The sequence below is a fragment of the Salmo trutta genome, chromosome 16, assembly GCF_901001165.1.
Source record: "Salmo trutta chromosome 16, fSalTru1.1, whole genome shotgun sequence".
Classification (NCBI taxonomy): domain Eukaryota; kingdom Metazoa; phylum Chordata; class Actinopteri; order Salmoniformes; family Salmonidae; genus Salmo; species Salmo trutta.
This window is the reverse complement of record NC_042972.1, coordinates 33,369,451-33,389,935: the sequence shown is the minus strand read 5'-3', so window position 1 is coordinate 33,389,935 and position 20,485 is coordinate 33,369,451. Positions and strand designations below refer to the sequence as shown.

General features: G+C 46.2%; 1 protein-coding gene across 3 annotated transcripts; it reads right to left on the bottom strand.

Moving 5' to 3' along the window:
- Positions 1–52: 52 nt before the first annotated feature.
- LOC115150596 (epidermal growth factor receptor kinase substrate 8-like protein 3) lies at positions 53–20,232 on the bottom strand. Of its 3 annotated transcripts, none has more exons than XM_029694056.1 (20): positions 19,962–20,232; positions 18,918–19,014; positions 18,717–18,787; positions 18,508–18,572; positions 18,208–18,366; positions 14,727–14,876; positions 14,540–14,616; positions 14,312–14,439; positions 13,927–14,084; positions 13,692–13,806; positions 6,466–6,539; positions 6,278–6,352; positions 5,925–6,070; positions 5,618–5,795; positions 5,489–5,520; positions 5,291–5,387; positions 4,911–5,018; positions 1,084–1,169; positions 791–923; positions 53–691 (listed from the first exon to the last, which is right to left on the bottom strand). In XM_029694056.1, the coding sequence occupies exons 2-20, from the start codon at positions 18,989–18,991 to the stop codon at positions 659–661; spliced, it is 1,959 nt and encodes a 652-aa protein (XP_029549916.1). In that variant the 5' UTR covers positions 18,992–19,014; positions 19,962–20,232; the 3' UTR covers positions 53–658. The 3 variants fall into 3 exon arrangements, with proteins under 3 accessions (XP_029549916.1, XP_029549913.1, XP_029549915.1); XM_029694053.1 differs by having other exon boundaries at positions 14,312–14,442; positions 19,962–20,231; XM_029694055.1 differs by lacking the exon at positions 19,962–20,232 and adding an exon at positions 19,166–19,276 and having other exon boundaries at positions 14,312–14,442.
- Positions 20,233–20,485: the final 253 nt, after the last annotated feature.

Here is a 20,485-nt window from a genome sequence, read left to right as displayed (position 1 = left end):
ACGTGTTGTGACCTACATCATTCAGTTGTTGGCTGGTGTCATTCAGCTAAAGTCAAATAATACAAGTGATTTATGTGGATAAACAGATCCAACATTGAGATACATGATTAGTTTACAGAGATACAGACTGACTTACTTGATGATTTTATGTCATGTGATTTACATGTCCATACATATCACTACCAAAATAAAATATATATATATCAATTGATTACATTTCAGATACATCAACAACAAGATACATAAAGTATTATAACACTTAACATACATTTCTACATGTATAAATGGTGACTTGAATAAACTAATCAAGATCAATCATAGAATCAAGTGGCATCAACACTGGTTTGATACAATACATATGGTAAACATATTTAAGTTAAAACAGTTGATACAGAATATATATAGAGAGGATCTGTCTTTAAGTATTGGATCTTATCAAATGCACAAATAGTATTTTTTACTAAATGTAACTAACACTAGAGCTTTGATACGTCCGCCCTACATAGTTCTAACTAAACTCTGCTTACTTTGTGTTTTCAGTGGATATAATCAGAATTTTCTCTACTGCACAGCGGATATTTGTAGCTTGAAGCTCAAGGGTTGAAACTTCATGTCCCGACTCGTCTGTGACTCTCTGGTCATCTTGTCTTCTCCCGTCCTAAGGCTCTATGGGCCTTACCTCACTGGCAAGCTGGAGTGGAAAGGAAAAACAAATCACTTTGTTACCTGTCATGTACAAGAATATAAATCAACAGTTGTACTGCTAAAGACAGAGTGGTGTGGGACTTACAGCCATGGCAGACTTGATGTTCTGGAGTTGGAAGAAGACCCGCCCCCCCTCCTCAGGACACACAATCTTCAGCTCCTCTCTTGTCATGCCCAGGAGCATAGAGCCACTCAGCACACCCAGACAACGCACCGTGCTGAGAGAGAGGGAGGAATGAACAAATCATGGAAAGGAGATACAATACTTATCCTGTCATTTTCTCATGCTCACTTTAGAACTACTGTAGTCAATCACATGTATGCCTACAGAGATCAATAATCTATAGTTAATGTGATTGGGAGTTTGAGTGCTCTTACATTTTACTGAAGCCCTTGTACTCCAGCCAGGCCTTCACTTGGTCAGGCTTGGACCTCTTGGTTAGGGAGGGAGGACCACTGTTTTCCTAACAGGGGGGGATAATGTCCTGATAATTACACACTAATACAGTGCACTAAACACATGGAGCTCGATTCAGACTTAGGAAATCTATTCCTTTTTTATGCGTTTTGATTGAAGCACTTCTCAGTATTTGGTATTCAGACTTACACTATATATACAAAAGTATGTGGACACCCCTTCAAATTCGTGGATTTGGGTATTTCAGCCACACCCATTGCTAACAGGTGTATAAAGCCGAGCACACCGCCATGCAATCTCCATAGACAAACATTGGCAGTAGAATGGCCTTACTGAAGAGCTCAGTGACTTTCAATACGGCACCGTCATAGGATGCCACCTTCACAAGTCAATTCATCACATTTCTTCCCTGCACATTTGTGCCCCGGTCAACTGTAAGTGCTGTTATTATGAAATGGAAACGTCTAGGAGCAAGAATGGCTCAGCCACGAAGTGGTAGGCCACACAAGCTCACAGAACACGACCACCGAGTGCTGAAACGTGTAGCGCGTAAAAATTGTCTGTCCTATGTTGCAACATTTACTACCGAGTTCCAAACCGCCTCTGGAAGCAACATCAGCACAAGAACTGTTTGTCGGGAGCTTCATGAATTGGGTTTCCATGGCCCAGCAGCCGCACACAAGCCGAAGATTGCCATGCGCAATGCCAAGCATTGGCTGGAGTGGTGTAAATCTCGCCGCCATTGGACTCTGGAGCAGTGGAAACGTGTTCTCTGGGGTGATGAATCACGCTTCACCATCTGGCAGTCTGATGAACAAATCTTGGTTTGGCAGATGCCAGGAAAACTCTACCTGCCCCAATGCACAGTGCCAACTATAAAGTTTGGTGGAGGAGGAATAATGGTCTGGGGCTGTTTTTCATGGTTTTGGCTCCTTAGTTCCAATGAAGAGAAATCTTAACGCTACAGCATACAATGACATTCTAAACTATTCAGTGCTTCCAACTTTGTGGCAACAGTTTGGGGAAGGCCCTTTCTTATTTCAGCATGACAATGCCCCTGTGCACAAAGCGAGGTCCATACAGAAATGGTTTGTTGAGATCAGTGTGGAAGAACTTGATTTGCCTGCACAGAGCCCTGACCTCAACCCCATCAAACACCTTTGGGATGAATTGGAACGCAGACTGCGAGCCAGGCCTAATCGCCCAACATTAGTGCCCAACCTCACTAATGCTCTTGTAGTTGAATGGCAGCAAGTCCCTGCAGCAATGTTCCAACATCTGGTGGAAAGCCTTCCCAGAAGGGTGGAGGTTGTTATAGCAGCAAAGGGGGGACCAACTCCATATTAATGCCCATGATTTTAGAATGACTAGCAGGTGTCCACATAATTTTGGTCATGTAGTGTATCTACATGACCAAAACAAGCTTTTTGGGAGTAAAAACTGAGAAATGCCCGGGCATATAATTAAAACATTCTAGAGCACATAAATCAACTAGGTAGGTTGAGCCAAATTTAATCCCGTAAATTGTGTGAACATACACTGCTCAAAAAAATAAAGGGAACACTTAAACAACACGATGTAACTCCAAGTCAATCACACTTCTGTGAAATCAAACTGTCCACTTAGGAAGCAACACTGATTGACAATACATTTCACATGCTGTTGTGCAAATGGAATAGACAACAGGTGGAAATTATAGGCAATTAGCAAGACACCCCCAATAAAGGAGTGGTTCTGCAGGTGGGGACCACAGACCACTTCTCAGTTCCTATGCTTCCTGGCTGATGTTTTGGTCACTTTTGAATGCTAGCGGTGCTTTCACTCTAGTGGTAGCATGAGACGGAGTCTACAACCCACACAAGTGTCTCAGGTAGTGCAGCTCATCCAGGATGGCACATCAATGCGAGCTGTGGCAAGAAGGTTTGCTGTGTCTGTCAGCGTAGTGTCTAGAGCATGGAGGCGCTACCAGGAGACAGGCCAGTACATCAGGAGACGTGGAGGAGGCCGTAGGAGGGCAACAACCCAGCAGCAGGACCGCTACCTCCGCCTTTGTGCAAGGAGGAGCAGGAGAAGCACTGCCAGAGCCCTGCAAAATGACCTCCAGCAGGCCACAAATGTGCATGTGTCTGCTCAAACGGTCAGAAACAGACTCCATGAGGGTGGTATGAGGGCCCGACGTCCACAGGTGGGGGTTGTGCTTACAGCCCAACACCGTGCAGGACGTTTCGCATTTGCCAGAGAACACCAAGATTGGCAAATTCGCCACTGGCGCCCTGTGCTCTTCACAGATGAAAGCAGGTTCACACTGAGCACGTGACAGACGTGACAGAGTCTGGAGACGCCGTGGAGAACGTTCTGCTGCCTGCAACATCCTCCAGCATGACCGGTTTGGCGGTGGGTCAGTCATGGTGTGGGGTGGCATTTCTTTGGGGGGCCGCACAGCCCTCCATGTGCTCGCCAGAGGTAGCCTGACTGCCATTAGGTACCGAGATGAGCTCCTCAGAGGTAGCCTGATTGCCATTAGGTACTGAGATGAGATCCTCAGACCCCTTGTGAGACCATATGCTGGTGCGGTTGGCCCTGGGTTCCTCCTAATGCAAGACAATGCTAGACCTCATGTGGCTGGAGTGTGTCAGCAGTTCCTGCAAGAGGAAGGCATTGATGCTATGGACTGGCCCGCCCGTTCCCCAGACCTGAATCCAATTGAGCACATCTGGGACATCATGTCTTGCTCCATCCACCAACGCCACGTTGCACCACAGACTGTCTAGGAGTTGGCGGATGCTTTAGTCCAGGTCTGGGAGGAGATCCCTCAGGAGACCATTTGCCACCTCATCAGGAGCATGCCCAGGCATTGTAGGGAGGTCATACAGGCACGTGGAGGCCACACACACTACTGAGCCTCATTTTGACTTGTTTTAAGGACATTACATCAAAGTTGGATCAGCCTGTAGTGTGGTTTTCCACTTTAATTTTGAGTGTGACTCCAAATCCAGACCTCCATGGGTTGATAAGTTGGATTTCCATTGATTTTTTTTGTGTGATTTTGTTGTCAGCACATTCAACTATGTAAAGAAAAAAGAATTTAATAAGATTATTTATTTCATTCAGATCTAGGATGTGTTGTTTAAGTGTTCCCTTTATTTTTTTGAGCAGTATACAATTAAAATTCGGAATAACAGCAGAGCTATTTATAGTCTAATTCACCGTGGAAAAGGGGCCGAAATACATGTCATGTTGACATGAATTATAGTTTGCTTACATATGACTGGCTTCACATTCGTCGATAAGGAAAAATCATCTAAAACATTGGTAATTACAATCCCCTTCTCCAAACGGATAACTCATTTACCTAGCTCTTATCAATGTATACATTACAGTGCATGGAAGATGGTGTTATTTCTTTCTGAAATAGTAGATGTATTTTCACTTGGAACTGACAGGTGCTAAACCTTATTCATGGCTCCTCGCGAGTAAAGGTGTTGGAATTATGAGGGAATTAAGTCAAGGTCAGAATAGACGTATCTGTAGACACACCTCTGCCACACCTCCATTTCTGTGATCACCTCCCCAAACTAATATCTGGCTGTCACATGCATTTCCCCATACTTAAGATCAAGGTCAGAATACGCATAGAGAAAGTGAATAAGGGAAAGGAAAAAGGGAATAAAGTTCCATTTACGCAGGCGTAACACGGGTCTGAGTTCCCCACATGGAGCATACACAACATAATAACACACGGCAGGCTTTCCAGTATAAAGTGTTGCTGAGTGTTGGGGTATCTTGCCTGTTTTTCCTGCTCCTTGTCCACTGACTCCAGTATGTTGTTGGGCACAAAGCCCTGCTCCCCTCTGTCGCTCCTTACTTTCCACCATTTCTTGGACATGTCCAGTAGCTGTGGAAGAACAGAGCACACACACGCTTCTGTCAAAACCTCCTCTTGGGCGGGCGGGCGGGCAGACAGACAGACAGACAGACAGACAGACAGACAGACAGACAGACAGACAGACAGACAGACAGACAGAAAGGCAGGCAGGCAGGCAGGCAGGCAGGCAGGCAGGCAGGCAGGCAGGCAGGCAGGCAGGCAGGCAGGCAGGCAGGCAGGCAGGCGGCATGCAGGCAGACTTCAAAGTGCTGTTGACATGTAGTGGTGTTGATGAGGCTCACCTGAACCACTTCTCCCTTGGAGATGCTCAGTTCTCTGTTGTTCCTTGCAGTGAAGTCATACATCACACGCATGTAACTGGGGTTTGGCTCATCTGGACTGAAAACACATACATAGAACTATAGACACACACAGAACAACATGTTTCCATAATGTTTCCATGGCTTTTAAATAGTTTATAATTGTTTCTTAATGCATACCGTGATGGTGGAGGCTTCCATTGGGCCGAACTCTACAGGGGAAAATTTTGAAAGAACTTATCGAAAGAAACCTTATTGAAACTACCCAGCCTATAGAGAACTATGAGATGTAGCTCACTGGGTATTTACCTTTTCAGGGGTGGAGAATGGACTCTGACTCTGATTCTGACTCTGCTGCCTCCTCTCAGGTTCTCTCTTCTCTGGCTCTCTCCCTGGGGGAGAGTGGGTCACCTCTGGGGGCTGCCAACCATCGTAGAACTCCAGAGTGTAGGTAGGGATGTCCTCGTCATCCTCGGGCCATTTTGTACTGGTAACCCATCAGGGACAATGGAAGCCATTATCAAAATGTATGGAAGAACATTTGTATGCACAGAGCACCCCTGACTGACAGTAACTCCCCCAATTCCCTGATAGGCTACTAATCACTGATTCTCACCTGGGGATGTTCCAGGCGTCTCCCAGTGACTGCCACAGCTGGTCCTCCTCAGGGGTGGCTTCCTCACTCAGCAGACGGATACACTCAGGCTCCAGCAGGGGCGCCACGATGGTGGGGGGCAGCTCCTTAGGGCAGTGGGATACCACCTGGAGGAGGGAGGGGTAGTGGAAGTGGTGGGAAACAAGCACACGGAACTCATTGATGGGAAGTTATCATGCACTGTCAATTAATTTGCTCATATAATCAAATGGGACAGAAGGTAGGCTGGTTCAAAACATAACGTTGAAAAAGATGATCATGGGTGAAGCCCTGTGTTGAAAACAAAGATGGAGTAAGCAGTAGGAGTAACTTACAAATGCCAGGGTGGAGAAGAGGCAGTGGACGAATTCCGGAGCGCTGGGATTACTAATCTTTCCATTGAGCTCCCCCTGTCACAGTAAACAGACCAAAGGTACTGGATTAAGCTCTCATAATAAATGAATAGCATTTATTAACTCACGAGTCTACAACAACAAAATAGCAGAGATATTTGAATACACACCAGAAGGTTGAACCCGTATTTGATTTTGTGGAGACAGGTTTTAAACTCCTCTGCTGGTGGCATGCCGTCAATGCCTCGGAAATGAAACAAATGGCATCAAAAAACTCAAACCTCAGACCATAGTTTTCCCACTGTCATCTTGCACCTGAATATGGGATATCCCAGGGGTTAAATAATGGGTTCAGGTGGGGAAGCCAAGATTAGGTTTAAGGTTATTCCACGTTTTGGTTACCTAACCATAACCTTGACCCTAACCCTAGCTTCATGTCCACACCCCAGCTCAACCCTTACCCTATCCATTACCCTGACCCTAACCCTAGCTTCATGTCCACACCCCAGCTCAACCCTTACCCTATCCATTACCCTGACCCTAACCCTAGCTTCATGTCCACACCCCAGCTCAAACCTTACCCTATCCATAACCCTAACCCTAGCTTCATGTCCACACCCCAGCTCAACCCTTACCCTATTCATTACCCTGACCCTAACCCTAGCTTCATGTCCACACCCCAGCTCAACCCTTACCCTATCCATTACCCTGACCCTAACCCTAGCTTCATGTCCACACCCCAGCTCAACCCTTACCCTATCCATTACCCTGACCCTAACCCTAGCTTTATGTCCACACCCCAGCTCAAACCTTACCCTATCCATTACCCTGACCCTAACCCTAGCTTTATGTCCACACCCCAGCTCAAACCTTACCCTATCCATTACCCTGACCCTAACCCTAGCTTCATGTCCACACCCCAGCTGAACCCTTACCCTATCCATTACCCTGACCCTAACCCTAGCTTTATGTCCACACCCCAGCTCAACCCTTACCCTATCCATTACCCTGACCCTAACCCTAGCTTCATGTCCACACCCCAGCTCAACCCTTACCCTATCCATTACCCTGACCCTAACCCTAGCTTCAAGTCCACACCCCAGCTCAACCCTTACCCTATCCATTACCCTGACCCTAACGATAGCTTCATGTCCACACCCCAGCTCAAACCTTACCCTATCCATTACCCTGACCCTAACCCTAGCTTTATGTCCACACCCCAGCTCAACCCTTACCCTATCCATTACCCTGACCCTAACCCTAGCTTCATGTCCACACCCCAGCTCAAACCTTACCCTATCCATAACCCTGACCCTAACCCTAGCTTCATGTCCACACCCCAGCTCAACCCTTACCCTATCCATTACCCTGACCCTAACCCTAGCTTCATGTCCACACCCCAGCTCAACCCTTACCCTATCCATAACCCTGACCCTAACCCTAGCTTCATGTCCACACCCCAGCTCAACCCTTACCCTATCCATTACCCTGACCCTAACCCTAGCTTCATGTCCACACCCCAGCTCAACCCTTACCCTATCCATTACCCTGACCCTAACCCTAGCTTCATGTCCACACCCCAGCTCAACCCTTACCCTATCCATAACCCTGACCCTAACCCTAGCTTCATGTCCACACCCCAGCTCAACCCTTACCCTATCCATTACCCTGACCCTAACCCTAGCTTTATGTCCACACCCCAGCTCAACCCTTACCCTATCCATTACCCTGACCCTAACCCTAGCTTCATGTCCACACCCCAGCTCAACCCTTACCCTATCCATTACCCTGACCCTAACCCTAGCTTCATGTCCACACCCCAGCTCAACCCTTACCCTATCCATAACCCTGACCCTAACCCTAGCTTCATGTCCACACCCCAGCTCAACCCTTACCCTATCCATTACCCTGACCCTAACCCTAGCTTCATGTCCACACCCCAGCTCAAACCTTACCCTATCCATTACCCTGACCCTAACCCTAGCTTCATGTCCACACCCCAGCTCAACCCTTACCCTATCCATTACCCTGACCCTAACCTTAGCTTCATGTCCACACCCCAGCTCAACCCTTACCCTATCCATTACCCTGACCCTAACCCTAGCTTCATGTCCACACCCCAGCTCAACCCTTACCCTATCCATTACCCTGACCCTAACACTAGCTTCATGTCCACACCCCAGCTCAACCCTTACCCTATCCATTACCCTGACCCTAACCCTAGCTTCATGTCCACACCCCAGCTCAACCCTTACCCTATCCATTACCCTGACCCTAACCCTAGCTTCATGTCCACACCCCAGCTCAAACCTTACCCTATCCATTACCCTGACCCTAACCCTAGCTTTATGTCCACACCCCAGCTCAAACCTTACCCTATCCATTACCCTGACCCTAACCCTAGCTTCATGTCCACACCCCAGCTCAAACCTTACCCTATCCATTACCCTGACCCTAACCCTAGCTTCATGTCCACACCCCAGCTCAACCCTTACCCTATCCATTACCCTGAACCTAACCCTAGCTTTATGTCCACACCCCAGCTCAAACCTTACCCTATCCATTACCCTGACCCTAACCCTAGCTTCATGTCCACACCCCAGCTCAACCCTTACCCTATCCATAACCCTGACCCTAACCCTAGCTTCATGTCCACACCCCAGCTCAACCCTTACCCTATCCATTACCCTGACCCTAACCCTAGCTTTATGTCCACACCCCAGCTCAACCCTTACCCTATCCATTACCCTGACCCTAACCCTAGCTTCATGTCCACACCCCAGCTCAACCCTTACCCTATCCATAACCCTGACCCTAACCCTAGCTTCATGTCCACACCCCAGCTCAACCCTTACCCTATCCATTACCCTGACCCTAACCCTAGCTTCATGTCCACACCCCAGCTCAACCCTTACCCTATCCATTACCCTGACCCTAACCCTAGCTTCATGTCCACACCCCAGCTCAACCCTTACCCTATCCATAACCCTGACCCTAACCCTAGCTTCATGTCCACACCCCAGCTCAACCCTTACCCTATCCATTACCCTGACCCTAACCCTAGCTTTATGTCCACACCCCAGCTCAACCCTTACCCTATCCATTACCCTGACCCTAACCCTAGCTTCATGTCCACACCCCAGCTCAACCCTTACCCTATCCATTACCCTGACCCTAACCCTAGCTTCATGTCCACACCCCAGCTCAACCCTTACCCTATCCATAACCCTGACCCTAACCCTAGCTTCATGTCCACACCCCAGCTCAACCCTTACCCTATCCATTACCCTGACCCTAACCCTAGCTTCATGTCCACACCCCAGCTCAAACCTTACCCTATCCATTACCCTGACCCTAACCCTAGCTTCATGTCCACACCCCAGCTCAACCCTTACCCTATCCATTACCCTGACCCTAACCTTAGCTTCATGTCCACACCCCAGCTCAACCCTTACCCTATCCATTACCCTGACCCTAACCCTAGCTTCATGTCCACACCCCAGCTCAACCCTTACCCTATCCATTACCCTGACCCTAACCCTAGCTTCATGTCCACACCCCAGCTCAACCCTTACCCTATCCATTACCCTGACCCTAACCCTAGCTTCATGTCCACACCCCAGCTCAACCCTTACCCTATCCATTACCCTGACCCTAACCCTAGCTTCATGTCCACACCCCAGCTCAAACCTTACCCTATCCATTACCCTGACCCTAACCCTAGCTTTATGTCCACACCCCAGCTCAAACCTTACCCTATCCATTACCCTGACCCTAACCCTAGCTTCATGTCCACACCCCAGCTCAAACCTTACCCTATCCATTACCCTGACCCTAACCCTAGCTTCATGTCCACACCCCAGCTCAACCCTTACCCTATCCATTACCCTGAACCTAACCCTAGCTTTATGTCCACACCCCAGCTCAAACCTTACCCTATCCATTACCCTGACCCTAACCCTAGCTTCATGTCCACACCCCAGCTCAACCCTTACCCTATCCATAACCCTGACCCTAACCCTAGCTTCATGTCCACACCCCAGCTCAACCCTTACCCTATCCATTACCCTGACCCTAACCCTAGCTTTATGTCCACACCCCAGCTCAACCCTTACCCTATCCATTACCCTGACCCTAACCCTAGCTTCATGTCCACACCCCAGCTCAACCCTTACCCTATCCATTACCCTGACCCTAACCCTAGCTTCATGTCCACACCCCAGCTCAACCCTTACCCTATCCATAACCCTGACCCTAACCCTAGCTTCATGTCCACACCCCAGCTCAACCCTTACCCTATCCATTACCCTGACCCTACCCCTAGCTTCATGTCCACACCCCAGCTCAAACCTTACCCTATCCATTACCCTGACCCTAACCCTAGCTTCATGTCCACACCCCAGCTCAACCCTTACCCTATCCATAACCCTGAACCTAACCCTAGCTTCATGTCCACACCCCAGCTCAACCCTTACCCTATCCATTACCCTGACCCTAACCCTAGCTTCATGTCCACACCCCAGCTCAAACCTTACCCTATCCATTACCCTGACCCTAACCCTAGCTTCATGTCCACACCCCAGCTCAACCCTTACCCTATCCATAACCCTGAACCTAACCCTAGCTTCATGTCCACACCCCAGCTCAACCCTTACCCTATCCATTACCCTGACCCTAACCCTAGCTTCATGTCCACACCCCAGCTCAAACCTTACCCTATCCATTACCCTGACCCTAACCCTAGCTTCATGTCCACACCCCAGCTCAACCCTTACCCTATCCATTACCCTGACCCTAACCCTAGCTTCATGTCCACACCCCAGCTCAACCCTTACCCTATCCATTACCCTGACCCTAACCCTAGCTTCATGTCCACACCCCAGCTCAAACCTTACCCTATCCATTACCCTGACCCTAACCCTAGCTTCATGTCCACACCCCAGCTCAACCCTTACCCTATCCATAACCCTGAACCTAACCCTAGCTTCATGTCCACACCCCAGCTCAACCCTTACCCTATCCATTACCCTGACCCTAACCCTAGCTTCATGTCCACACCCCAGCTCAAACCTTACCCTATCCATTACCCTGACCCTAACCCTAGCTTCATGTCCACACCCCAGCTCAAACCTTACCCTATCCATTACCCTGACCCTAACCCTAGCTTCATGTCCACACCCCAGCTCAAACCTTACCCTATCCATTACCCTGACCCTAACCCTAGCTTCATGTCCACACCCCAGCTCAACCCTTACCCTATCCATTACCCTGACCCTAACCCTAGCTTCATGTCCACACCCCAGCTCAACCCTTACCCTATCCATTACCCTGACCCTAACCCTAGCTTCATGTCCACACCCCAGCTCAACCCTTACCCTATCCATTACCCTGACCCTAACCCTAGCTTCATGTCCACACCCCAGCTCAACCCTTACCCTATCCATAACCCTGACCCTAACCCTAGCTTCATGTCCACACCCCAGCTCAAACCTTACCCTATCCATTACCCTGACCCTAACCCTAGCTTCATGTCCACACCCCAGCTCAACCCTTACCCTATCCATAACCCTGACCCTAACCCTAGCTTCATGTCCACACCCCAGCTCAACCCTTACCCTATCCATTACCCTGACCCTAACCCTAGCTTCATGTCCACACCCCAGCTCAACCCTTACCCTATCCATTACCCTGACCCTAACCCTAGCTTCATGTCCACACCCCAGCTCAACCCTTACCCTATCCATTACCCTGACCCTAACCCTAGCTTCATGTCCACACCCCAGCTCAACCCTTACCCTATCCATAACCCTGACCCTAACCCTAGCTTCATGTCCACACCCCAGCTCAAACCTTACCCTATCCATTACCCTGACCCTAACCCTAGCTTCATGTCCACACCCCAGCTCAACCCTTACCCTATCCATTACCCTGACCCTAACCCTAGCTTCATGTCCACACCCCAGCTCAAACCTTACCCTATCCATTACCCTGACCCTAACCCTAGCTTCATGTCCACACCCCAGCTCAACCCTTACCCTATCCATAACCCTGAACCTAACCCTAGCTTCATGTCCACACCCCAGCTCAAACCTTACCCTATCCATTACCCTGACCCTAACCCTAGCTTCATGTCCACACCCCAGCTCAAACCTTACCCTATCCATTACCCTGACCCTAACCCTAGCTTCATGTCCACACCCCAGCTCAAACCTTACCCTATCCATTACCCTGACCCTAAGCCTAGCTTCATGTCCACACCCCAGCTCAAACCTTACCCTATCCATTACCCTGACCCTAACCCTAGCTTCATGTCCACACCCCAGCTCAACCCTTACCCTATCCATTACCCTGACCCTAACCCTAGCTTCATGTCCACACCCCAGCTCAACCCTTACCCTATCCATTACCCTGACCCTAACCCTAGCTTCATGTCCACACCCCAGCTCAACCCTTACCCTATCCATTACCCTGACCCTAACCCTAGCTTCATGTCCACACCCCAGCTCAACCCTTACCCTATCCATAACCCTGACCCTAACCCTAGCTTCATGTCCACACCCCAGCTCAAACCTTACCCTATCCATTACCCTGACCCTAACCCTAGCTTCATGTCCACACCCCAGCTCAACCCTTACCCTATCCATTACCCTGACCCTAACCCTAGCTTCATGTCCACACCCCAGCTCAACCCTTACCCTATCCATTACCCTGACCCTAACCCTAGCTTCATGTCCACACCCCAGCTCAACCCTTACCCTATCCATTACCCTGACCCTAACCCTAGCTTCATGTCCACACCCCAGCTCAAACCTTACCCTATCCATTACCCTGACCCTAACCCTAGCTTCATGTCCACACCCCAGCTCAAACCTTACCCTATCCATAACCCTGACCCTAACCCTAGCTTCATGTCCACACCCCAGCTCAACCCTTACCCTATCCATAACCCTGACCCTAACCCTAGCTTCATGTCCACACCCCAGCTCAACCCTTACCCTATCCATTACCCTGACCCTAACCCTAGCTTCATGTCCACACCCCAGCTCAAACCTTACCCTATCCATAACCCTGACCCTAACCCTAGCTTCATGTCCACACCCCAGCTCAATCCTTACCCTATCCATTACCCTGACCCTAACCCTAGCTTCATGTCCACACCCCAGCTCAAACCTTACCCTATCCATTACCCTGACCCTAACCCTAGCTTCATGTCCACACCCCAGCTCAAACCTTACCCTATCCATTACCCTGACCCTAACCACCATTACCCTAACACTTACTTTGGTTTATCATACCTTTATTCTACTTTTCTCTTTGGACACACAGTAGCTCTGGTTCAATTTAACCACTGGTGTAGCCTTTTTTTGGAATAAGGGGAAATACATTTCTATATCACCTTTATCCTTGTTCTTCTTCTTTTTTTTCTTTTTTGTCATCTCGGCTTTGGCTGCTGTGGCAGCGACTTGGTCCATAAACATCTCAATATCATTGAAAATATGATTCAAGATGTCCTGTGGAAAAAACAAGAAAATGTTGTACAATATTCATATGCAACCCACTAAAAGTACCTTAAGCAATCGTCCACAGTACTGCTAACATTAATAATACATTGATAGAGGCAGAGTACTGACCACATTCCTATCAGTCTCTGTGTATGGGCGTGGATGAGAGACAGGGGCTGTCTCGGGCTTGTCCTCCATAAAGAGGGTTTGGACTGGGGTTTCCTTCCTGTGAGGAGGGGGCTCTTCTCTGGGCATGGGCGGTATAGGTATAGGTGTAGGATCTTCATCTATTGAACACACACATTGATAAATACAGAACTGATTTGTTTTCAAGATATTTGGCATCACCTTGACTAAAGCTATTCATCTGTCATTAACACTGGAAACAAACCCTTGACCAAATCGTCTCAGGGTTTCTTACAGTGATCTAGACAAGCTCACAACTGTAGTCCTCTTGATGAATGGTTTCCAATGACTACAGAGGTATTTTGGGTTGGAGCATGCCATTACTGACCATAGTCCGGAGCGCTCCATTGAGCTGAGGGTTCTTCTGGAGGAGTCCATTCTCTCTGCTCAGGGGGTGGGCCAGTTTTCTGAAGATTCCTAACAATTTGATGGCCAGACATAACTTCTAGATTGCCCCTGCTAGAGAGGAGAAGAGGTTAACCCAGAGAAAATGAGTATATACTGTGAAAACCTACAGTAAACCACCAATTTATACGCATTTGTAGACTGTTATTACCTGTTGTTGCTGTGATTGCTAACGTCATCTCTCTGGTGAGGGAGTGCTCTCTCTAGGTCCCGTTTTATGAAATCGGCCTGAAATGAATCACCAACATCCATTTAAAACCATTTTGAAACATGAGAGTAACATAATGATCATAATACAAGCTGGTGACAAGCTCAGGGATAAATAACAGTCTCCTTACCCTGAGGTCCTCACACTGGAACATGAAGACACTGGTGGTCCTCTTGCTGCGGTCCTTGACGGTCGCGGTCAGCAGGGAATTGTACACACAGCTGTCCATCACAGCCTTCAGCTCCACAATGCTGCTCAGAGGCAGGGACTCCAGCTCCTCCTAAACCCCACACAAGGAGAGGGGAGAGGGGGAGAGGGGAGGATGGGGAGAGAGGGAGAGGGGAGGAGGGGGAGATAGTAGGTCATGAATCAGAACTGATAGATTTTTAAGCCATCTGTACATTTGAAAAGGCAAAGAGAAATGTAAAATGACAAACAGAAACCATAGCTATTACTGCCTGTATGTTGTGTACAGCCTGTATGTTGTGTTGTGTACAGTATGTATGTTGTGTTGTGTACAACCTGTATGTTGTGTTGTGTACAGTATGTATGTTGTGTTGTGTACAACCTGTATGTTGTGTTGTGTACAGTATGTATGTTGTGTACAGTATGTATTTTCTGTTGAGTAGAGCCTGTATGTTGTGTTGTGTACAGTATGTATTTTGTGTTGAGTACAGTATGTATGTTGGACACAGTATGTATCTTGTGTTGTGTACAGTATGTATGTTTTGTTGTGTTGTGTACAGTATGTATTTTGTGTTGAGTAGAGCCTGTATGTTGTGTTGTGTACAGTATGTATTTTGTGTTGAGTACAGTATGTATGTTGTACACAGTATGTATCTTGTGTTGTGTACAGTATGTATGTTTTGTTGTGTTGTGTACAGTATGTATTTTGTGTTGTGCACAGTATGTATCTTGTGTTGTGTACAGTATGTACACTACCGTTCAAAAGTTTGGGGTCACTTGGAAATGTCATTGTTTTTGAAAGAAAAGCCAATTTTTTGTCCATTAAAATAACATCAAATTGATCAGAAATACAGCATAGACATTGTTAATGTTGTAAAGGACTATTGTAGCTGGAAACGGCAGAATTTTTATGGAATATCTACATAGGCGTACAGAGGCCCATTATCAGCAACCACCAATGGCACGTTGTGTTAGCTAATCCAAGTTTATCATTTTAAAATGCTAATTGATCATTAGAAAACCCTTTTGCAATTACATTAGCACATCTGAAAACTGCTGTTCTGATTAAAGAAGCAATAAAACTGGCCTTCTTTAGAATAGTTGAGTATCTGGAGCATCAGCATTCGTGGGTTCGATTACAGGCTCAAAATGGCCAAAAATAAAGGACTTTCTTCTGAAACTCATCAGTCTATTCTTGTTCTGAGAAATGAAGGCTATTCCATGTAAGAAATTGCCAAGAAACTAAAGATCAATGTTTAACCATCTAGTGTACAGCAAAATAACAACATAATGTCAAATACAGGTAGCCTAGTCAAATAATTAACATCCAATCACATTAACTGTTACTCTCTCGCGGAAACCTTCACTCTTGCGCAGACATTTAAAAACGAAACATGACAATTTGAAAAATAAGCCCGTTTTTTGAGCGAGAATAAAGACAACTTTAGAGTAGTGAGACATGTATAAAAGCAACAGATAGCATTAATAAGAAGGGGCTAGAAGCGTCTTATATGGTGAGCAACTGAGTGGCTAGGACAGGCAAGCCCCATACTATTGTGGAGGACTTAATTCTTCCTGCTGCCGCGGATATGGCTGGGACAATGCTGGGGGAAAAGGCCAAAAAAACTATACAGACAATGCCTTCATCAAACAACACTGTTTCACGACGCATCTGTGACACAGCAGGAGATGTTTCGAAACAATTACCGCTTCGCATACAATCCAGTGAACTATATGCGTACAGCTGGATGAGTCAAAAGACGTGACGGGCCTGGCACAGCTCCTAGTATATGTTCGTTGTGTTTATGGGGGTCAATTAAGGAAGACATTCTCTTCTGCAAATCACTGGAAACCAGGACAACATAATAGGATATTTTTAAAGTACTGGACAGCTTTGTGACATCCAATGGACTTTGGTGGTCAAGATGTGTTGGTATCTGTACTGATGGCGCAAAAACCATGACAGGAAGACATAGTGGAGTGGTAACGCGCGTGCAAGCAGTTGCTCCCGACGCCATTTGGGTACACTGCAGCATCCACCGAGAGGCTCTTGCTGCCAAGGGAATGCCTGACAGCTTGAAAGACGTTTTGGACACTACAGTGAAAATGGTTAACTTTGTTTAAACAAGGCCCCTGAACGCTTGTGTATTTTCTGCATTATGCAATGATATCGGCAGCGACCATGTAATGCTTTTACAACATACAGAAGTGTGCTGGTTAACAAGGGGCAAAGTATTGACACATTTTTTTTAATAAAGAGACGAGCTTATAGTTGTCTTTACTGACCATAATTTTCACTTGTCTGACCGCTTGCATGATGATGAGTTTCTCACACGACTGGCCTGTCTGGGTGATGTTTTTTCTCGCCTGAATGATCTGAATCTAGGATTACAGGGACTCTCCGCAACTATATTCAATGTGCGGGACAAAATTGAGGTTAGATTAAGAAGTTGGAGCTCTTCTCTGTCTGCATTAACAAGGGCAACACACAGGTCTTTCCATCATTGTATGATTTTTTTGTGTGCAAATGAACTCAAGCTTACAGACAATGTCAAATGTGATATAGCGAAGCACCTGAGTGAGCTGGGTGCACAATTACGCAGGTACTTTCCCGAAATGGACGACACAAACAACTGGATTCGTTATCCCTTTCATGCCCTGCCTCCAGTCCACTTACCAATATCTGAACAAGACAGCCTCATCGAAATTGCAACAAGCGGCTCTGTGAAAATTTCATTTAATCAGAAGCCACTGACAGATTTCTGGATAGGTTCTGCGCTCAGAGTTTTTTGCCTAGGCAAATTGCGCTGTAAGGACACTGATGCCCTTTGCAACCACATACCTATGTGAGAATGGATTTTTGGCCTTCACTAGCATGAAAATTAAATACAGGCACAGACTGTGTGTGGAAAATGATTTAAGACTGAGACTCTCCAATACAACCCAACATTGCAGAGTTATGTGCATCCTTTCAAGCACACCCTTCTCATTAACCTGTGGTGAGTTATTCACAATTTTTGTGGAACAAATAAGGTTTTAGATGTAAGATGGCTAAATAAAGAGCAAAATCATTGATTATTATTATATTATTATTAGTGCCCTGGTCCTATAAGAGCTCTTTGTCACTTCCTACGAGCCGGGTTGTGACAAAAACTCACACTCATTCTTATGTTTAATAAATGTATCGTATAGTGTGTGTGTGTGTGTGGCAGGCTTACAATGATGGTAAAAAAACAACATTTGAGAGTGCGCTGACCCTGTTGCTAGAGGGGGTACGCAGCTGGAGGTTGAATGTTTGAAGGGGTATGAGACTATAAAAGGTTTGGGAACTACTGCTCCAGAACACTTAATATCTGCTAGTGAACTATGGGTATAGCTTTGCCCACCCAATGTTTTAGTGTCAAGTGTAAAGTGTATGCACCAACCTTGGTCTCGATGTCTGTTAGCAGCAGGTTCCCATCCCGCACCTCCAGGACCATGTCCTGCCCCCACACCCGGCCCATCCCATCCAGTATATTCAGCCTCTCAACACAGTCATTCACATCACGCACCTCCCCACCATCCAGGTCACAGGTGAACAGATGCTGGAGAACAGACACAGGGTTTATACATGTATATGATATCACAGAAATAGCTGAGTACATAGTGTGATCAAAGGCAGACCATTATCATGGCTAGATGATTAGCATAGTAAAATCCTCATATTGGATAAACCAAAACAATACCTCTACTCTATAATGGAATTTGTCCATAATCTTGGTGATAGAGTCTGCATACTCCTTCCTCTGCACTGATGGGATACATGGAATGATTAACCCGTTATGCATGGTTGCTATTCACAAAACAATCTATAATAAACAATGCTTTAGGTAATCAGATTCAACTGCTCAAGGTCAATAGTCAATGTTGATGGTCATGTTTTCTCTTTACTTACTATATATTGACTTGGCACTTGGTCTGGACAGATTTGATATCTGTGATGACCGATCATCCACTGAATAGCCACTGCCACAAGAAAATTGAGAGAAAAGCATAATATAGATTCAATTTCAGAGACAGAATATACAAGAGTTAAGAAGAGAAAGAAACATAAACGGGTTATTGTCACAATGCAAGCTCACAAGAGAACACCTACTTGGATTGGATGGACTGGACAGATCCTGCATAACTGCTAGAGTCAAAGCCATAGGGACTGTTAGTCCTGTACATCCTTAAACACCTTGGTCACACAACTGTAACACAAGCAGACATCGATACAGTAAAGACACAAGAACACTCCGGCACAACCTCAACCACAAGAGCGTAATACAACTACTGCTGCAATTGCAACTGGTACTTAATTTCACCTTATTGGCTAGTGATAGAGTAACATAAAACACTCACCTGTGATTGTTGTTATTGTCATGACTATATTGATTTGATTTTATACAGGATGTGCTATGAATGACTAACATCAGACTCCAGAGCTGAGCTGAGCTGAACCATGAGGACAAACCTTTAGTCGTCACACCGCATAAACCCTAGTGTTAATCATTCATTATGTTATTACAGGCAGTACAGCGGACTGTATGTATAGCCTAAAGACCATGTTTAGACATTTACAGTATATTAGTTATGTACGATTGCAATAGATCCCAAAGGAAACAACAAGTTGAAACCAGAAACCTCAAAGCTCTGTGAACTTCTGTGATACCTTCATTTATATGACTGAGATGTGCAAACACACATGAACAGAGCAAACAACAAATCTTAATGACATTTTCCATCCACCCTATTAGTTGAAACGAAAGCAACACAAGCGGCTGAAAATGTTGATATTGTTTGAAGTAAAGTCAAACATTGATCCGTTAACATTAATAAATGACAGAAGATGGTTAATCATGGTTTATTATGGGTTAGCTATGGATTTGACACCTAGCAACACATATTTTTTATCGTCAAATTCCAACCCTAATTAGGGCTAGCTATGTACATAGTTTCAAGATAAGTCAGCTTACAGCAGGTAAAGGGGGCCTATATGCTGTATAAATAAGCATTTGAGATACTCACGCACTAACTCCGCTATATTAAAAAATGGTTTAAATCAACACTGGACTCATTAACTGATCAAACTCTTACCAGGAAAAACACTGAAAAAAACACAGGACAACCTATGGTTTATAGATACCAGGTACCTTACCTGTTGTATCCGGCAATGGTTTTTCTGTGTTATTTGTTGTGGATAAATGTATTTGTCTCTTCTACTTCAAAGCCGATACCACTCATATTTCAGGCCTGTGTTTTTATTGCGGAACAAATACTTCCAAGATTTAGTTCCACATAAAAGACAAGGGCAAAGTCCAGAGTCAAGAGCACATTGATCCAATAGAGGGAAAGCACTCAATAAGGTGTTACTGCTGAGGCAAATACCTTATGGGAGAAGATGCCAGAAATGTAGACGTTTATACTCAGCTCCAGGGTAGTGATTGTGGGTGTGCCTGGAATTCATGACGGCATCCCCACAGAGCAAAGGTCTCTGTCGGGGAGGGATCCTTGACTAGCCCATACAGACTCCTGTAAATCACTCCTGTTGTTAACCAGTTGTGAGTATGATAGCAGTTAACAGACTATTTTAGAGTCAGTTGGGACCAACATGGAGATATGAAATGTGGTTCAAAGTTTATACATCTTCTAAACATACACTGTGTGGCACACTATAAGCTT